The sequence below is a fragment of the Platalea leucorodia genome (assembly GCF_965183815.1).
Source record: "Platalea leucorodia genome assembly, chromosome: 8".
Lineage (NCBI taxonomy): Eukaryota > Metazoa > Chordata > Aves > Pelecaniformes > Threskiornithidae > Platalea > Platalea leucorodia.
This window is the reverse complement of record NC_138830.1, coordinates 4,171,160-4,187,510: the sequence shown is the minus strand read 5'-3', so window position 1 is coordinate 4,187,510 and position 16,351 is coordinate 4,171,160. Positions and strand designations below refer to the sequence as shown.

Here is a 16,351-nt window from a genome sequence, read left to right as displayed (position 1 = left end):
TTTGCCTTGCACAAAGGTGTGCTGAAACCTTGTTGTAAATGGAATTTGGTATGCGTGCTTTTCAAGCGCTGCAGATTGATATGATAGATATCCTTTTTTTTTTTCCTTCGTAGCTTAGCAGTTAAAAAAAAAATCCACCCCATTGTTTTCAGTAGATTCTCCACTGCCCAGGAACTCTAGAAGAGATAACTGAGGTCTTTGTGATATTCTTGCAGAGAGATTATTATTTGAGAGAGCAGAGTTGAAGGGGAGGGTATTTATCGCCAAATGCTATGCTTATCAACCTCTAACCGTGGTTAATACTTTGGCCATTAAATGGAGGAAGAAAGCAAACAGGTGAAGCCTTATCTGACTTGCACCTTTGTGCAAGAGCTTCTCTTCGTGTGGAGGTTTTGCCCATGTCCCTGGGCATGTGCACGGGGTCACAGCCCTGATCCAGGGAGTTCAGTACTTAAGCACACCACTAATAAAACTATGAACAGTGCATAAAGATGTACCCTAGTGGAAATGTCTGCAGGATCCAGGCCCAAACCGTAGGCAGGTGTAGATCTGGATTGAAGGGGTTTGTTCCTCCTTGAGCAAATAGTTGGAATAACTTGGTATTTGCTTGAAACAGTGTTTAAGCTTACTGAATATCTCTTGTGACATTGTGCATTTCATTTACAAATTGCTTTTGTCAGAGGCAATACAGAGTGTAGAGAACCCGAAAAGGATTATCATTTAATTAGGAAACACGCAATGTTGTCTCTGTTGCACAAAATGGCTCTTTGCCCTGAGGGGACCAGTTTGTGCTGTGGGATGGAGAGCTGTCGGGGCGCTGCCGTCCTCCCCTCCTCGCCCCGGCACGCGGGGGGACCGCGGCGGGAAGAGCTCTGCCTTCTCCTGCGGACCAGGGGAGAGGAGGGTGTCTGAAACGGGAAGGTCCCGCTTCGTCCCCGTCCTGTTTGATGCGGCTTGTGGTCTTCTAGCAAAGCGCAGGGATGCCGAGTGCGGCTGGTGGTGCATTGTGCAGCTGCCGATGATCAGCACCCAGAACTCTTACTCAAGTGTTTCTGTGAGGGTGGACAAGCAGGAACAAATGACTTCGAAATACTGATTACCGCTTGTATTTTTGGAATAGGGCATAAATTAATTTCCCTTTTTAAAAAAAAAAAAGTTTAAAATAGTTGCTATTTAAAGCAAATTGTGCCAGAGCAAATTTTATAATTACATGTTTTTTAAATGTAAAAAATTCAAATAAAAAATGTAAAGAAACAACAATGCAAAAAATTGTGGGGAAAAAAAAATAATTGGCCACCCTTGTGCAAGAAGAGTTAACTTCAGCCTATTGCTGCTTGGAAGAAGTGCTATGAAATACTGTGAGAATTGTGGGCCTAAAAACTTCTCTGTGTTTGCAACTATATCCCTTGTGAGTCACTTTTATCTGTTGTGATTAATATGGAGGAAGGCGAGGAAAGAAAGGTGTGAAGACATGGGAAAAGGAAAGGAATATAAATAGCGAAAATGACTAACTTAATTTTTAGATTGAAGAAAAAGCACAGAAAAACCCAAATGGTGAGAGTGAGTTGCATACAGGTTTTCTCTACGTGCAGCTTGCTCCTGTGCCAGCGGTGCAGGCTGGAACCAGGGTGTGCTTGCATGTTTTAGAACTGATTTTCAGCAGCAGATGGATTTGCTGCTGTAATGCTATTTGCAGAAGTGAGAACGCTGTGGAGCCATTGGATTAGCTCCTCTGCCTGTGCCTTTCTGCTCTGCCGTAGCTCATATAAGCCTAATACATTTTTTGGAGACCTCTTTCACTTCTGGTGTATTTTATTCCCTTAAATCCAGCGCCGTTACGTCTTCAGCAGAATCTGACCCCAGGAGTGTGCGGTGGTGGGAGGAGGGTGGGCTGGCTTTTCCTACACAAGTTTTCACAAGATTCCTCTCTGGAAAAGCAGGGGTGGGGGGAAAACTAGTGGTGTGAAGTTTTCCTTTGGTAAAAGACTCCTTTGTGCACCAGCTTGCTTTATTCTGGTATTTCATCAGAGCTATTATATGCTTATTACTTGTACTTGCCTTGTGAAATAAGACACTACTGCATGATGCTGTTTGACCTCATCTCCCCATTCCTGATGCTCAGTTCTGGTACGTGTTTGAAGTTATTTGGTTATTCCATTTCATCCCAAGGTTGAGCTAGGGACTGTTTTTTTTATAGTTTGTCTGTTCCTAAATTACAAACATTTCCTATGAGGGGTATGCAGCTGGTTGCATTGCAAAATTGTTGTTCTTTAAAATAATAGAGTTTCAAGTCTTGAAAATGTAAGGTCAAACTTTAGGTCTAAATAAATGCAAACTACTGAAAATCATCATATCATTACCCTTTGGATAGCTGCCTTAATCATCTCACACCATGGGGTGTGGGGGAAAACACTGTTAACTTTCCTTGGTCCCCTATAGAATTGAATACTGCTGATAATTCCATCTTTAGAGATGGAATGTACCATGGACATTGAAATGTGTTCTTATTTAAAATAAACTAGAGGGGAATAAACCCACTGATTAATTATAGTGGTTAAGTTTTGAGAGGATGTTTATGCTTTTCAGCTTGCTGGAGATAGGATCCAGCTACTGGTGGCCTTGTTGTCTGCGAAAGGGCACAGAGAACAAGTGGCAGGCATTTTACTACCTCTACAGAAAATGCCAGCAAGCTTTGTAGGTATGCATTCCCTCTCATCTGTTTTCTTTTGTCATAACGGATTTTTAAAATTGCATTATTTCTTCAAAATCGTTACGAAGAAGCCAGTCTGGGTGCTTTCAAATTAATCTACCATCGTTGCAATTAAACAGAGAAAGAATGCTTTCAGGTTTCAATTGCTCTTCAGACGGATGTGATTTAACTAAACTAATGAACGCACTTCAGACAAGACAAATTCCAGACTGTTTGTGCCTTGACCAACCATCTGTGCGCATACCTCCAGGTACTGCTCATGTCTGAAGAGGCTTTTCTACATGAACAATTATTACCACTCCTTCTTGAATTCAAGTGGCAAGCCATGGCAAGAGTCTCTTGAAAGCAGGGCAGTAAATATAGCTGCTTTTCAGAGGAAATATAGTTGCGTTACGTATGTTTTAATTAATTTTAAATTTCAACGTGTGCTGTCCAAAATACAATAGGAAGACGGGGCTGGGTGTAAGCTTTTTCACCTCTTGCATGCAAACACCAGCATCGACAGTTCAGGTGCAGAAGCAGCGCTTCTCCGTCGGAGCCTTCCTAGCGGGCCATGTACTGATTTTAAATTCTTAGTGTCTGAGTATGTGTGTGTACAAATAAGTCTGTGGGGGTGTGTATACATATTCTGTTCGTACATACCAGCGATTTTTTTCCTAGTTATTTTCCTCTCTAGTTATTTTTGGGTTTGTTCAAAGTATCTCTGGAAAAAGCACCCATTTCCTCAACTGTATAATGATCAGCAGTGACGTGATTCGACATACCAGACTTTGATATGGTTCTTCAATTCCGTATACAAACTCCTGGAAAATAGCAAATGGTTCCAAGAATATTTCTTTTTATGGAAGAAGAATAACATGTGCAGCAGGCAATGGCCGCTGCGAATGCAAAAGGGTTTTCTTATTCTCATTGCATTTCACTGTATTTCTTTCCAAAAGTAAGATTTCTTCTAGAAATACTTGAGCCTTCCGTGTTCTCAGGGCCTGTGTTTCGAAAGCCATGCTTTACTTCTCAGTGGTGCTAAGTGGGACTCCCTCTGACATCAGCCTGTGATTCCATACATATTTTTTAACCATGGCAAAACCATTTTAAGCAACTCCTACTTCTTCTCGTCTCGGTTATAACACCACAAGTATCTGAGGGTCAATACAGCGCAGCGGATGGGGGAACCCGTCTGCATTTAAACTAACTGCGCAGATGATGGTGGAGGGCTTGGGCTGGTCGTGCTATTAGGATGCGGTTTGGAGGATGCAGATCAGATACCACAAATATTTTCCTTCTGCTGTCAAAGAACTGCCAATTTCTGAATGTCCTCGTTGCAGAACCTGGTTTGCCTCAGGACAAGCCAGGGACAACGGCTGGTAGGGGGGAGAAACAGTCACATTTTAAGAGACTGATGGTCATTAGATCAGTTATATCATCAAAAGACTTTGACTTTTGACCTCGCACCTGAACTAGCTTTCCCCCTCATTGTAAACTACCAAAGAAGTTCCCGATGGGTTGTATTACTTTTCTGATCAGTGCATCAACCGCTGTGCAAGAGGAGATCACCCATTACATGCAGAATGGTAGAAGAGGGGCTCATATAATACATACATACAGATATATAAAAAATAATGGTAGAAAGGAGCTCATATTAGACTATAACCTGATATTTAAAAAGAAAAAATACATGAAATATATGGTTCTGACACAAGCTTCTCCTTCTCTCCCCAACCTCAATGGGATGTGTTCTATGATTTTGAAGAATTAGTGGAGAAAATTTCTATTTCAAGAAAACTACTTTTTGTTTGGTAATGGATTCTGTCATCTTTGAAGCCACCCTCAGCGTCTGAGTCATCTTTACAAGGAATGCTTTAGGTTCATTTTCTTCAGGGGGGACTGGACACGTGTCTACCGTACATGCCAATACCATGTAATTTCTGGAGTTTTTTACAAAGGCAGGATAGCTTACGGCTACCGGTCATTACAATTAGGCATTTATGCTAAATTTAGGAAGGGAAGGCTGAGCACCAGTGCGCCTCTGGCTTTCTCGGATGGTTGCCATTGCTGGGTAGCATTTGAGCTTCATCTCGTGGGAAGCAGTCTGGGAAATGGATGGTCTCGTACAGGGATGCAGCTGGTTCGGGAGGTGGCTGGGCCGTGGACAAATTGCTCGTCGTGCCTGAAGGGAAATCTTGTAGAAAATCTGAGGAGTTTTTGTTTGCTTGTTTATTAATTGCTGCATGCACTGTTTGGGCTTGTGTGTGTGTGCATGCACCGTCTATGTATGAACTTCATCATGTTGAAATTGTAAGGGTTTTTTTTTTTTTTAGCCTGGAAAGAGAAAATTCTTCCTTTTAAAGTTTTACATTGTGTGTGTTTCAAATCTTTTCTGTAGTAACGCTAGGATTGAAGGTGGTGTAGCTTCTTACTCTTTATGCAGTATGTTCTTTTCTAATCAGATGGAATAACCCAAAGTAAGCACTGCATGAGTTCAGATGCGTGTTTAGTACTGGATTTTTCTTGTATATTAAATAAACCAGGCTATGTGGCTCTACTAGGTATCGGAAAGCTGTCTGTCATCTTTGTAGTACAACTTCTGTAATTCCAGACGATTCTGATAAAAAAGCAGAACACTTTGTTCAGTAGCTTTTAACGGCCTGCTGCAGGGAAATAAAAATTTGCAGAGAGCTGTCACAGGACTGAATATTCAGAACTCCTCTTGCTTTTGCCAGGTTCTCTGAATTTGTCTGCCATAGCTGGAAGAGGTTCTTCGGCTTCATAAAAGACAGAAGGTAGAAAAAAAAGTCACAAAAAGAAGAATGTTCTTGGCTTATAGCCCCATTAATAGCATGGGTGAAACCTTCTAGGAAAAGTAGGACTTGGGTATCTTGATGTGGTTCACGCTGCTTTTGGAATTTCAGGAGAACTCGGACGTAACCTGTTGGGTCACATTAATTCGCCATACATGGACATTGGTTTTTACATAGTTACACTTTGTTCTTCTGAGTGTTTTAATTTTCTTTTTAGTGCCATATGCAACTAATTTATGTATTACTAATTCACATATTGAATTAATTTAAGGAAACAGTCATCTCTGGGATCAGTAGAAGACTGCAGTACTGAATTGAAAATCAGGTTTGTAACAGTAACTTGCAAACGTCAAAAGGTTTGGAAGTTTGGTTTGGGGAGAGAAACATCCAACTTGGATGGTTATTTCTTCTTCCTTGCTCTATGGCAAGACGGGAAGCTGTGATTTCCCATATTCCTGGAGGTAGCTAGGCAGGGAGATGCAGCTTCTCGCTCCATGTTGGCATTGCTGTGGTCCGTCCCAGCCAAACCTAGGGAATGTAGACGCACAGGAAATATCTTTTTTAAATTTAAATATAGTCAGCTTTCTAGACAAAACCCCAAATTTGAGTTAGTACCTGAAAAAAAAAAGCTGTGGGTTAGTATTTGGCAGTTCATATTTTAGCAAAGGAAGAGTTCTCATATCCTGAAATGTGACCTGGTTCTTTGAGTCCTTGTCTGGTGTTTTCATCTATCGATGTTCCTGAATTTACAGGAAACAGAAAGTGCTTGTGTTCAGACCTCACCTTCTTTGTATTAATCAAGCTTGCTTATATGAGCATCCCCTGAGGTAGGTTTTAGGAGGGGTGTGAATGCGTGGTGAATAAATCTGTTTTAAGTAAGATGGATGAGCAAATAAACTAAAAAAGTGCGTGAAGCCCATTTCCAAAGGTTTTGGCTTTGGTGTGAAGTCTGCCAGTCTCACGGTAGATATTTTAACCCCATCTCATCTAACTCTGCATGGAGTACCTCTGTGTGAAATACTGCTAAAAAAATGCCTGTGGCCAGCTGTGCATTGTAGCCAGTGCTGTTGCTGGCATCACCTCTGGCGGGGTCATAACAGACCTGACAAATAAAGGAAGCCCTCTTTATTTCTTTTTTGTTTTTTTTCCCCTTTAAAGTGTGGCAAGCGTAGACATGACTGTAGTGACAAACCATTAATAAAGCAAAAGGAATGCAGCTGTAAAACTTTAAATAATGACATGTAGCAAATAAACGTCAACATATTGGTTGTTGTGCCTGGAATGGAAATATTACTAGGAAAATATGCAGCTTCAAGCTACAGTCTGGCACTTTTTCCTTAAGAAAATAGCATCGGCGTGACGCTTAAACTCAGTTAAAGCTGGGGCTTTCAGATTCAGACTAGATGAGCGTGTCATTTATTTGGGGGAGGAGGGTATTGTTTTATATGGGTTTAATATAGTTCCTATGCACATTGCATTCTTTAAAAATAATATTTATTTATATATGAATATAAATGTGTATATACACACAAAAACTATAGATACATAACTACATGTATAACCAATGTGTTTTTGAGGTACAACTGACTATTGACTAACTCAGTCTCTTTCCATTGAAAGCTCCTATGTTCTCACTGGTGTTCAGTATTAGGCCTTTTCAGTCCTTTTTTTAATCTGAAGTATTTAAGAAATGACTCAAAAACTCACATGTTCTCTTCTTCGTCATAATTTTAAACAAACAAACAAAGCCCCAAAAAACCCAAATCACACTGCCCCACTCCTTCCCCTCCACCCCCAAACCCAACACCTACAAATATTGGTGGTGGACTTGGATCTTTCTCAGAATTAAAACCCGAGACTGTGAAGTAATGAGAAGCAAAAGGTTTAGGAAGAAGCTCCAAATCTTGCAAAACTTCAGGGGAAGAACGCGTTGAGCAAAGCTTCTGGGCTGTCAGACTGATTGCTGTAGCTCGTGTAATGGTTGGGTCTGAGCTTTGAATGACTAAGCCAGGGAGGCTTTGGTCACCGGTAGACCCATGCTGGATCAGAGAGCTTGATCCTGTGGGCTACAGGAGTGTTTAGCAAGTGTCCTTATTCCTTACTCGATGGGTGTATGCACTGCGGGGCAGATTATTCAGGGTAGTGGTGACAGTAGGACTAAAACATTGCCAGACTCTGGGACAAAGAGGCTGCTGCAGGCAGGAGATGGGACTTGAAACCCGGCTGTGGATGTACCATCCTCTGGACAACTGTCTCTGGAGCTTTCCGAGAACCGCTGTCCTGTAGTTGAGTCTTGAATAAAAGGAGGGATTTCATTTAAAGGTGGATGAAAATAGATTGCCTCCGTTTATATCTCTGTGAAGTGATGATTAGAAAAATGGTGTTTTCATGTGGATAAGAACGTTGGAAAGAGCTGTGAGAGTCGTGCTAAATTTGGTACTGAGTTAAATTAAAATGCTGGTCTTGAGATGTATGGCTGGAGGTAACAGGACTAAGTTGGCATGTCTTCTGAAAAACAAATGCACTTTTAGTCTTTAGATGTGAAGAGGGCCCGTGTGATAGGAATGAAAGGGTAGATGTAATTCAGTCTGCGTGGGCACCGCCATCACTTTTAATCCACAATAGTGGTCCTCTTCAGGAGCTGGAGTACCAGCTCCTGGTCAGGCTGACGTTTCTGATCATCAAGTCGCTCTGCAGGTGATGGGTTTGCAACGAGCTCTGGAAGAGGTGGATGAAAATGAAGAGTGCTTATTTCAACTAAACTATTGGTTTAGTTGTTAAACTTTAAAAAAAAAAAAAAAAAAAAAAGTCTAAATTTAAAGCCTAGCAGCACCTGGGGGCAGACCAGGTACGGGGGTGTTAGGTTTGCAGCATGCAGCATCCGTGGAACCGCATGCTCCAGCCCTGGTGAGGCTGGCTCAGCCCTTCGTCCCCTCCGGAGCAGATGAATTAAAGCCCCGGTGTATGGCTCTGTAGTCAAGTGCTCCGTGTAACTACTAGATCCCACAACACCCCCCTCATGAGGGGGGATTTACCTGCTGCTCTTTGCCAAAAATTCCCCTCTCTATACTCTAGTGGTGTTTTGCCAGCCGATTACCTGGCTGTTATCAGCCACCTAAGTCACAGCATATTTTTTTTCTTACTCGAATTTGTGAGGTACATGAAATTATTGAGGAGGACTTTGGGATTCTCTGGCATGAGAGGTACAAATGAAGCTGCCTGACCAGCACTGGACCTGTAAGGTTGCTTTGCTTAGGAGTTCTTGTGCAGAAGTCTAGATAAGCTATGTGATTAGGTCATCCATCTTATTCACTGAAGAACTGGATTACTGCCCTGTAAAACAGCCTGATGGTACCCTTAATGTTGAATTAAGACTTGTTTTTACAAAGCAATCTCCCTGTGGTTTTAGTGATGCTTACGTATCACATCAGTTAGCTGTGAAAGGGGAGGGTGTGCTGGAAGTGATATGTGATTCTTCACAAATCCTTAAGCGAGATCATCTTCTGTTGTCCTCTGTCTAGCGCAAGGTGTTCAGAGTGTGGGGATGTGCTGTCCCTCTGGTTCCAGCAGAAACCTGAATCCTTTGGATCATGATTAAGTGGAAGTCAGGCGCCTGCCCTTTGTGTTATAGGTGGCAGTTCACGCTGTTTACAGGGCCCTAGAAAGGAAATAAAGGTGTTTGGCTTTGAACCGCGGCTATCAAGTGAGACTGATGTAGCATCTTAACCACACGGATGATGTGGTTCCAAGAGCTGTGGTAGCAAGCAGGGTGCTCGTTTTTAGGAACAGAGCAGATCTCCCTCTCGGAACTTGCCTGTTTCAGCGGTGCGATGAGGGCTGGGGTTTATAATTGTGGGAAAGAGTGGAAATCTGGCTAGCTGGTTTTTGCAAGTCTTGCATGGAAACTTGACTTTCCATGCTCTTGATCTAACAGTTAAAACCTCCGTTCAGTGCCTCAAGTTCCCATATGCATCCTGTTACAAAAGCGGGTGTCCTGCTTAAGTTGCTACCTTAATGGCAAAATCCACGTGGATGCTGGCGACCTTCGAAAGTACAAGTGGGTTTTCCAGGGTCTTTAACTGATGCTTCTCTTGCAGGAAGCCCGTTGAGGAAAATTCTCCATGAATGTACGTCACAATGATGATGACCGACCAAATTCCGCTGGAGCTGCCACCGTTGCTGAACGGGGAGGTAGCCATGATGCCTCACATCGTGAATGGCGATGGATCACAGCAGGTCAGTGAGCTCTGCAGAAAATGGCTGGTTTAAATAAACTACTTCTGGGCCACCAAGGGATGTTGAAGATGGTTTTCCCTAGCGCTCGGGAGGGCAGATTATTTCCTGGAAGGCAGAAGTCTGCCCTTATACTGGAAAGACGTTAAAAGCAATGCTTTAAGTGTACCATTAAATTTAATGTGATTATTTGCATATGTGGTAGTTGAAGTTAAAATAATGGGATTGAAATAATGGCTATAAATGCTACATATTTGAGGGCTTTGCAGAAAGTTAGTCTCATGATTTACTTGTGCTAGCTGTTGTCAGGACATCTTGCTAGTATCTGTGATGAGATTTTAAGAACTTAAAACAAATGCTGAGGTTGTAAAAAAAAAAAAAAAAAAAAAGGGAGGGGGGGACTGAAGAAATGGGGAACTGAAGAGTCCTGTGATGTCTGCTATTCTTTGCTTACCTAAATATCCTGATCCGGGCAGTCCTATGTATTACCCTGTGCTTCATTATAAGAAGCAGAAGTGAATTTTGAGCGGGCTTTTGAAGGAAGGCAAGTTTATAGTTCCTTTCATATTTTTCTGGGAGATAATCTCTAATAAGCTTGATTAGAAGTAGGTAGGATGATTATAAGACCATAATGATGCCTTCAGGTCAGGATACAGCCTGGAGATTCAAGCTGATAGTTGGTAGGTTCCCAAACCTGTCATCTTGGGTTAATCCTTCTCTTTGTAGAACTCTACCCTAGCATTTTTTCTGTGTTACTCAATTTGGTTCCCTCCTGATCTGAGACATTTCAGCAAAGTATTTTAACCAAGGTAGAAATAAGCTGTCCTTCATGAATCAATATAAAATGTCATTCTGTTACTTCTCATACCCTTGATCATTTGTTCCTCCCTCCAAGCTGTGTTTTGAACTACACCAGCCTCGAGAGGAAGAATAATTTCCGCTTTTCTTGTAAGCTTCTAAGTCTGTTTGCTTATCTGTGTTCTTGTTATGATACAGATTTTCTTTACTGTGATTTTTTTAAAGTAATTTCTGCACAGTGTGCTTCAACTTGAAAAAATAGAAAAGAAAGCTTTTAATGGCTCTATTTACCAAGTCCAATATTAATATGCTTAAGTGAAGGAACAATCTTATTGATACTGGATGGGATAATTGTTCTTTAAATATGCGCTTTCCTCCTTGCTGGAAACCATTTCTCTGGTTAGACTGTCCAGTGAGTCCTTCTGTATTACAGAAAGAATAAATGAAGTTTTCTGAGCCCTCCTTTGAGATGGGGCGCTAAGTCAATCTTTGAATTTCCCCATCAGCGATGATTCAGCAGCCTTGCTTGGTGGGTGGATGCCTCCATTGCCTTTAAACTAGCTTCTCATCTAATATTTTGGAGTAAAAAGAATTGCTGACATACTGGAAGTGCATTACTTCTTGCTTTTGCTACGCTATGCAAATATGACTCAGCAGAACAGTTCTGGGCCAGGTTCCTTTTCTGCATAAATGTTTGTTGGATGATGCTTGTAGACCTCATCACTGTATCTCCTTAAGTACTTGTAGCTGGAATACCAGTTTTCTGTGAGACTTTTTTTGGCCTCTAGTCTGGATGTGCCCTCATATGTTGCAAAGCTTAGCTGGCTTTATGCTTTATCGCTTTCATCTTATTCCTGAAGCTTTGGTTGAGGTCTTTGCTTTTTAAAAGTACAGCTCTAAAATGGAATGAAATTGGAATAAATGCTTTGTTTGACCTTTGCAGCAAATGGACTACGTTAATTGTTCTTAACGTGATTTGTTAGGTAATGTAGAAGCAAATGTTACGTGTTTGTTGAAAGAGATTTATCTTTGTTACTTGTAAGGCAGGAACAGCCTTCAGATTAGACTCGTGTAAGAATGACTTCCTTAAGAAAGATGGCTTATATTACTCCATAAATAGGTGCTAGTTTTATAAGGATGTGTGCTTTTCCAGGGTGTAATTGCAGTCTCTATTAGAAGCTGGTGGTAAGGAAGCATCGCAGCTGAGCTGGTGGGAGACGAGGCGGGCAGAGTTCTCCAGCCTGCGGCGTGGCCAGCACGCAGATCAGCGCCTCGTGCTTTGGGGCGGACAGTACTTGCTTCTGACGAGATGCTCTGGGTGCTCTTGCTGGTGCTCGCCCTTACGTGTTACTGGATACGTGAAGGCTCAGCCACGGTAGAGCTGCGCTATCAGCACTCAACACTGAGTTTCCGAGAAAAGGCTTTTCTCAAAAGACCAGTTCTTATACATATAGAAAAGAGCAGACTGGAGCTGGTAAGACACCTTAGCTTTACCAGCAGCCAGATGGAGAGCGATGCAAAAAGCAACACTGCCAGCAAGCAGTCCTGTATCGTAAGACAATTGCATAGGAACATTCAATTGTTTTATCTTCCTGGGGATAAGAGCTGCCGAGCTGTACGGGGCAGGGCTAGGAATGTCTCTGCCTGCTTGACAGTAATCCCTCTTCTCTAGACTACCCAAATTGGCATTTCTAGCACTGGCTTTTTTTTTTTTTGAAGTTTCCCACACTTTATGTCCACTACTGCTGAGTGTATTTAATGCTTTCATGTCCCTTCCAGAGCTGCTGCTTACTCTGCTTCTGCTCCTAATCCACTTGTAACTCCTGTGGGGATTTGGGGAGTGATAATTAACCTTTTGGTCCAAGAATGTCAATGGTTTCCTGTAGGTACTCCACTGCAAGCTCTAAAAAGCTCGGAATATAAAGCGGAGGGGCAGCTAGCTGTGCCATAGCCCATCTGTACCGAATGCCGGGCGATTTAGTTTGAGAGGTTTTATTTTGGCTTGGTTTGCTGACTGCACCTGCAATGGTGTAGCAGGTTTTCTGCTTGCCCCCTCTTTGTAAAGGTGTGTTTACCAAACCTGTTTTTTTCACTGTTTGGCTTGAGCCCAGGCACTGTATGTAGTGCTGCGTGTGCTTGTTCTTGTCTTTGAGGGTCACACGCTTTGAATAACGGAGACGAGAGGACGTCCGAATGAGGAACGAGATTGGGTACCTTCCTGTAGCACAAGTCTGCACCTTGCAAAAGCCTGAAAGCATTTAGCTGGCTTTTATACTGTACCTGAACAGCAGCTGAGCTGAGCGAATGAACTTTGTGCCAAAACTTAGAGTTATTTAGTCATATTTTCTTGGATATTTTTTTTTTTATATACTTGTAGAAATGTGCTTTTAGGGGAGGCGAGGGGGGAATACTTGTACACGGGAGGCTTGTTTCAAGAAGAAAAAGGTTTATAACTGGAACACATCTAAGATACCCGAGTTGAGAAGCATCAGTCCATGAAAGATGGCTGTCAGATAAAGGACGATGAAATTTCCTTCTGTTTAAACATACAGACTTTTAAAGCAGATTCAGTGGTCTTAGGCATTGAGTAGAACAGATGGCAGATGAGTAGCGTTAGCAAAGTTAATCCACGGGCAGTGTTTGCTGTCTGAGAAGTCTCTAGAATGAACTTTTCTGAAGGAGTTTTAACTGAGGGATGTTGGTGGGCAAACTCTGAGACCGTTCTCAAAAATCATGTTTCTTTGTGAATGCAGTGAAACACAGAATTCACTAAAACTTCACGAATCTTAATTTCTTGCTTATCAGAGCAACTTGTTATGCAGATATACTGGTTTGTTTTGGTTTTTTTTACTGCTTGTTTGGAGCGTGTTTAACTTGGGATAAATCAGGGGGGTCAGGATCTGTCACTTGTGGGCTTTATCAATAGTACTCATCGTAAACTGATGGAATTGCTTCATGCCTCTATTTTCTGTCCTATGGAAAAAAGGATAGTTAAGCCCAGAACAGCATTATCAAAGTATGAATTTTTAAAAGTCACTGTTTTATTGTTTAAGATGTAGCATGTTCCCTGATTTTTTTTTTTTTTTTTCTTACTGAAGAGAGGTTGAAAGTGTTTATCCTGCCTGCTCCTGCGGGGCCGAGGAGGAACGCGTTCCTGAGGAGAACGTGGCCCACGGAATGGTGCGAAATCTGGTCCTTCCTGCGGGACGGAGCTGGAAATTCGTCAGGATCTGGGGCACAGTCTTTTAAACTAGAGCAGAGAATGGACCCAAGTGCTTATTCTAGTTTTTGGGGGTTTGGTGGTTTTTTCCTTTTTTTCTTTTTTTTTTCTTTTTTTTTTCTTTTGTGGTTGTTTTTTGTTTTGTTGTTGTTGTGTGTCCCTCCCCCCCCCCCCCCCCCCGATGCAATATATTCCAAAAGTTATGCACTGTAGAAATAGTAAATACAATAGATTTTAATAATTTAAAGCGTTTGTGAGGAACCTGTGGCTGGATCCCAGGTGGTGCCTATGATGCCGTGCCGCCCAGCTGTATGAAGCATGATATATCTGAACAGAGAAGGGAAAACTCGCTTAGGGCAGGGTTTTAATAAGCCAAAGCGGTGCAAGTGGCTGTTTGACCTTAGCAAGGAAAAGGTCCTCATAAAGTGGAAATGTTCTAAAGCAAGCATTGGGTTGTCTTGCATCACATGGATGATCGCAGGTGATCTGCAGCAAAGCAGTTAGGAGCTGAGGGCCTGTTTTGAATGTGAATTTTCTGTCTGCTTAAAGAACACTTGTATAAGTAAACCACTACTCTACAAAATAACAGCATATTTTGGCAGTGCTGGGTTAACGGTTGGACTTGATGATCTTAAAGGTCCTTTCCAACCTAAACAATTCTATGACTTGATTCTATATGCCCTTGGTCCTTATCAGGCAGCACTTTCTGTCTTTGTATGAGACTGTTTACCCACAATGTATATAGTTTTGCATTCCCAAAGCTGAGCTTTAAGCCTGCGTGGGGCTTGGCTGGCAGGTTTGTTAGTCTGTTCCCCTGCTCCCAGTAGGAAGGGGAGTTGGATAGTAGGAAGGAGAGGGACACGAGTGACATGTGTTTTGGCTCATCATGAAAACTTAGTCTGGACAGAGAGCAATTACTGCCAAATTGGGTGTGTGTGATTACAAATATTTATAGTAACTATGCAACTTAGTAACATTAATCAGTCTTAACAAACACGGCTGTTTAAATAAGATTCTTAACTGTAGAATAAATGCAAAAAAAAAAAAAAGTGCGTTATGGAGATACCTGCTGCATCCTCAGAGAAAGCTTGCTAAGGCAGGGCTTCAGCACCGAGCGGATTAAACTGCTAAAGCAAACATCCGAGTACTTTTTAGGGGAAAGAAAAAGCCTTTGAGATTGTGCTGCTGGCACCCTCCTTGCAGCTGCCACAAGCCCCAGCTTTTTGGATGTGAGGAGGCCGGGGGGCTGGAACTGGGCTGGAGCATCCTTGGGCCTGGGGCTGCACCCTCGTGATGCGGCAGGGCAGCAGCCCGGGCTCAGCGTGACTTTTCCAGCTCGCTCTCCTCTTGCTGCCAATCTCATAAATGTGCATACTGGGGATGATGAATATTGGAAGATACATAGGGCAATTAAAGATCATCTGTGTTTATTTTCATTAAAATAAAGATGTTATCTTTAGACTCTTCTTATTGCTTTCCTCAGATTTTTAATTAAAAGCTTCAGAAACAAAGCGTTCTCGTGAAGATCCCTCGTGTAGAAAGGAAGCAGAAAAGCTGCATTCCAGGCTGCAGAATATGGTTTTGCCGTTTAGGAGGACGTGGGAAAAATAAACCTTTGAATTAGTTTGACATACTTAGTGTGTATAAACAAAAGAAGTCACAGCGTGCCTCGATATTATTTGTCCCAGGCAATTGGGACAAATCAGGGACATTCGCTGGAAAACATCCAGTATCTAATACTCGATGTGGGCTGGCTTTAATGGTTTGACCTCAACTCTGCAGCTTGTTAGTGCTTTGCAATTGCAAACTCTCGGGGGGTTATGCATGGCATGGGGTGAGTGCAGAGGGGTTTGGGTGGTGGGGTGGCTGGCGGGGGCAAACCCCAGCACCCCCAGCTCTGGGCAGAGAGGAGGGGAGAGGCTGGGTTGCAGCCTGCTGGAAGGGGTCTGCCCGCAGTGGCGGGGCAAGCGGAGGGTCTTGCCCGAGGAGCATCCTGATCACTGTGCCTGAGTCTGAGGCCACTTCGGGTACGTGTGCTCGTGTGCCGAACGTCCTCCCTTTGCGCCCAGCCCTTGCTCCGGTGTTGACCCACGTCAGTCACGCATCGGCTGTTGCTGTTTGCTCTTGATATAACTGCCTTTCCCCAGCAACAGCCCCTAAGTGTTTTCTTCTGCTCCAAAGGTGGCTAATTTGAGCATCAGTGCAGAAGACTGTCTTTTAATAACTTCAGAACTTGGTATAGTTGGGTTTTTTTGTGTTTTGGTTTTTTGGTTTGTGTTTTTTGTTGTTTTGTTTGGTGGTTTTTTTTTGTTTGTTTGTTTTTTTTTTTTACGTTTTAGGAACTGACAGCTCCAGTACTTTATTCCAATGCAGTTCTTGCCTCCAGTATAACTTTTAAGTCCATTATGTGCACTGACAGTTACTGGTTTTAGCATGTATTCTTCTGTACCACCATAGCTGGAGGTTGATTTCTTCACTGTTCTGAGAAACCCTGCATAGCTGGAGATGGCCTTTTTTCAGCTGTACACAAAGGCTTGGCGGCTCAGGGCCTCAGGTTCTCTTCTTGCTCCTTGGCTCTTAATTCTTCGGAAATTT

The 16,351-nt window shown here is 42.5% G+C and overlaps 1 protein-coding gene across 1 annotated transcript in view; it reads left to right on the top strand.

The window, feature by feature from the left end:
• FNDC3B (fibronectin type III domain containing 3B) overlaps positions 1–16,351 on the top strand; it is a 210,756-nt gene that overhangs the window by 30,469 nt on the left and 163,936 nt on the right. Inside the window, exon 2 of the mRNA XM_082319581.1 lies at positions 9,603–9,741. Coding sequence (XP_082175707.1) covers positions 9,631–9,741 — 111 coding nt within the window. The 5' untranslated portion in view covers positions 9,603–9,630. The remainder of the gene's footprint in view (positions 1–9,602; positions 9,742–16,351) is intronic.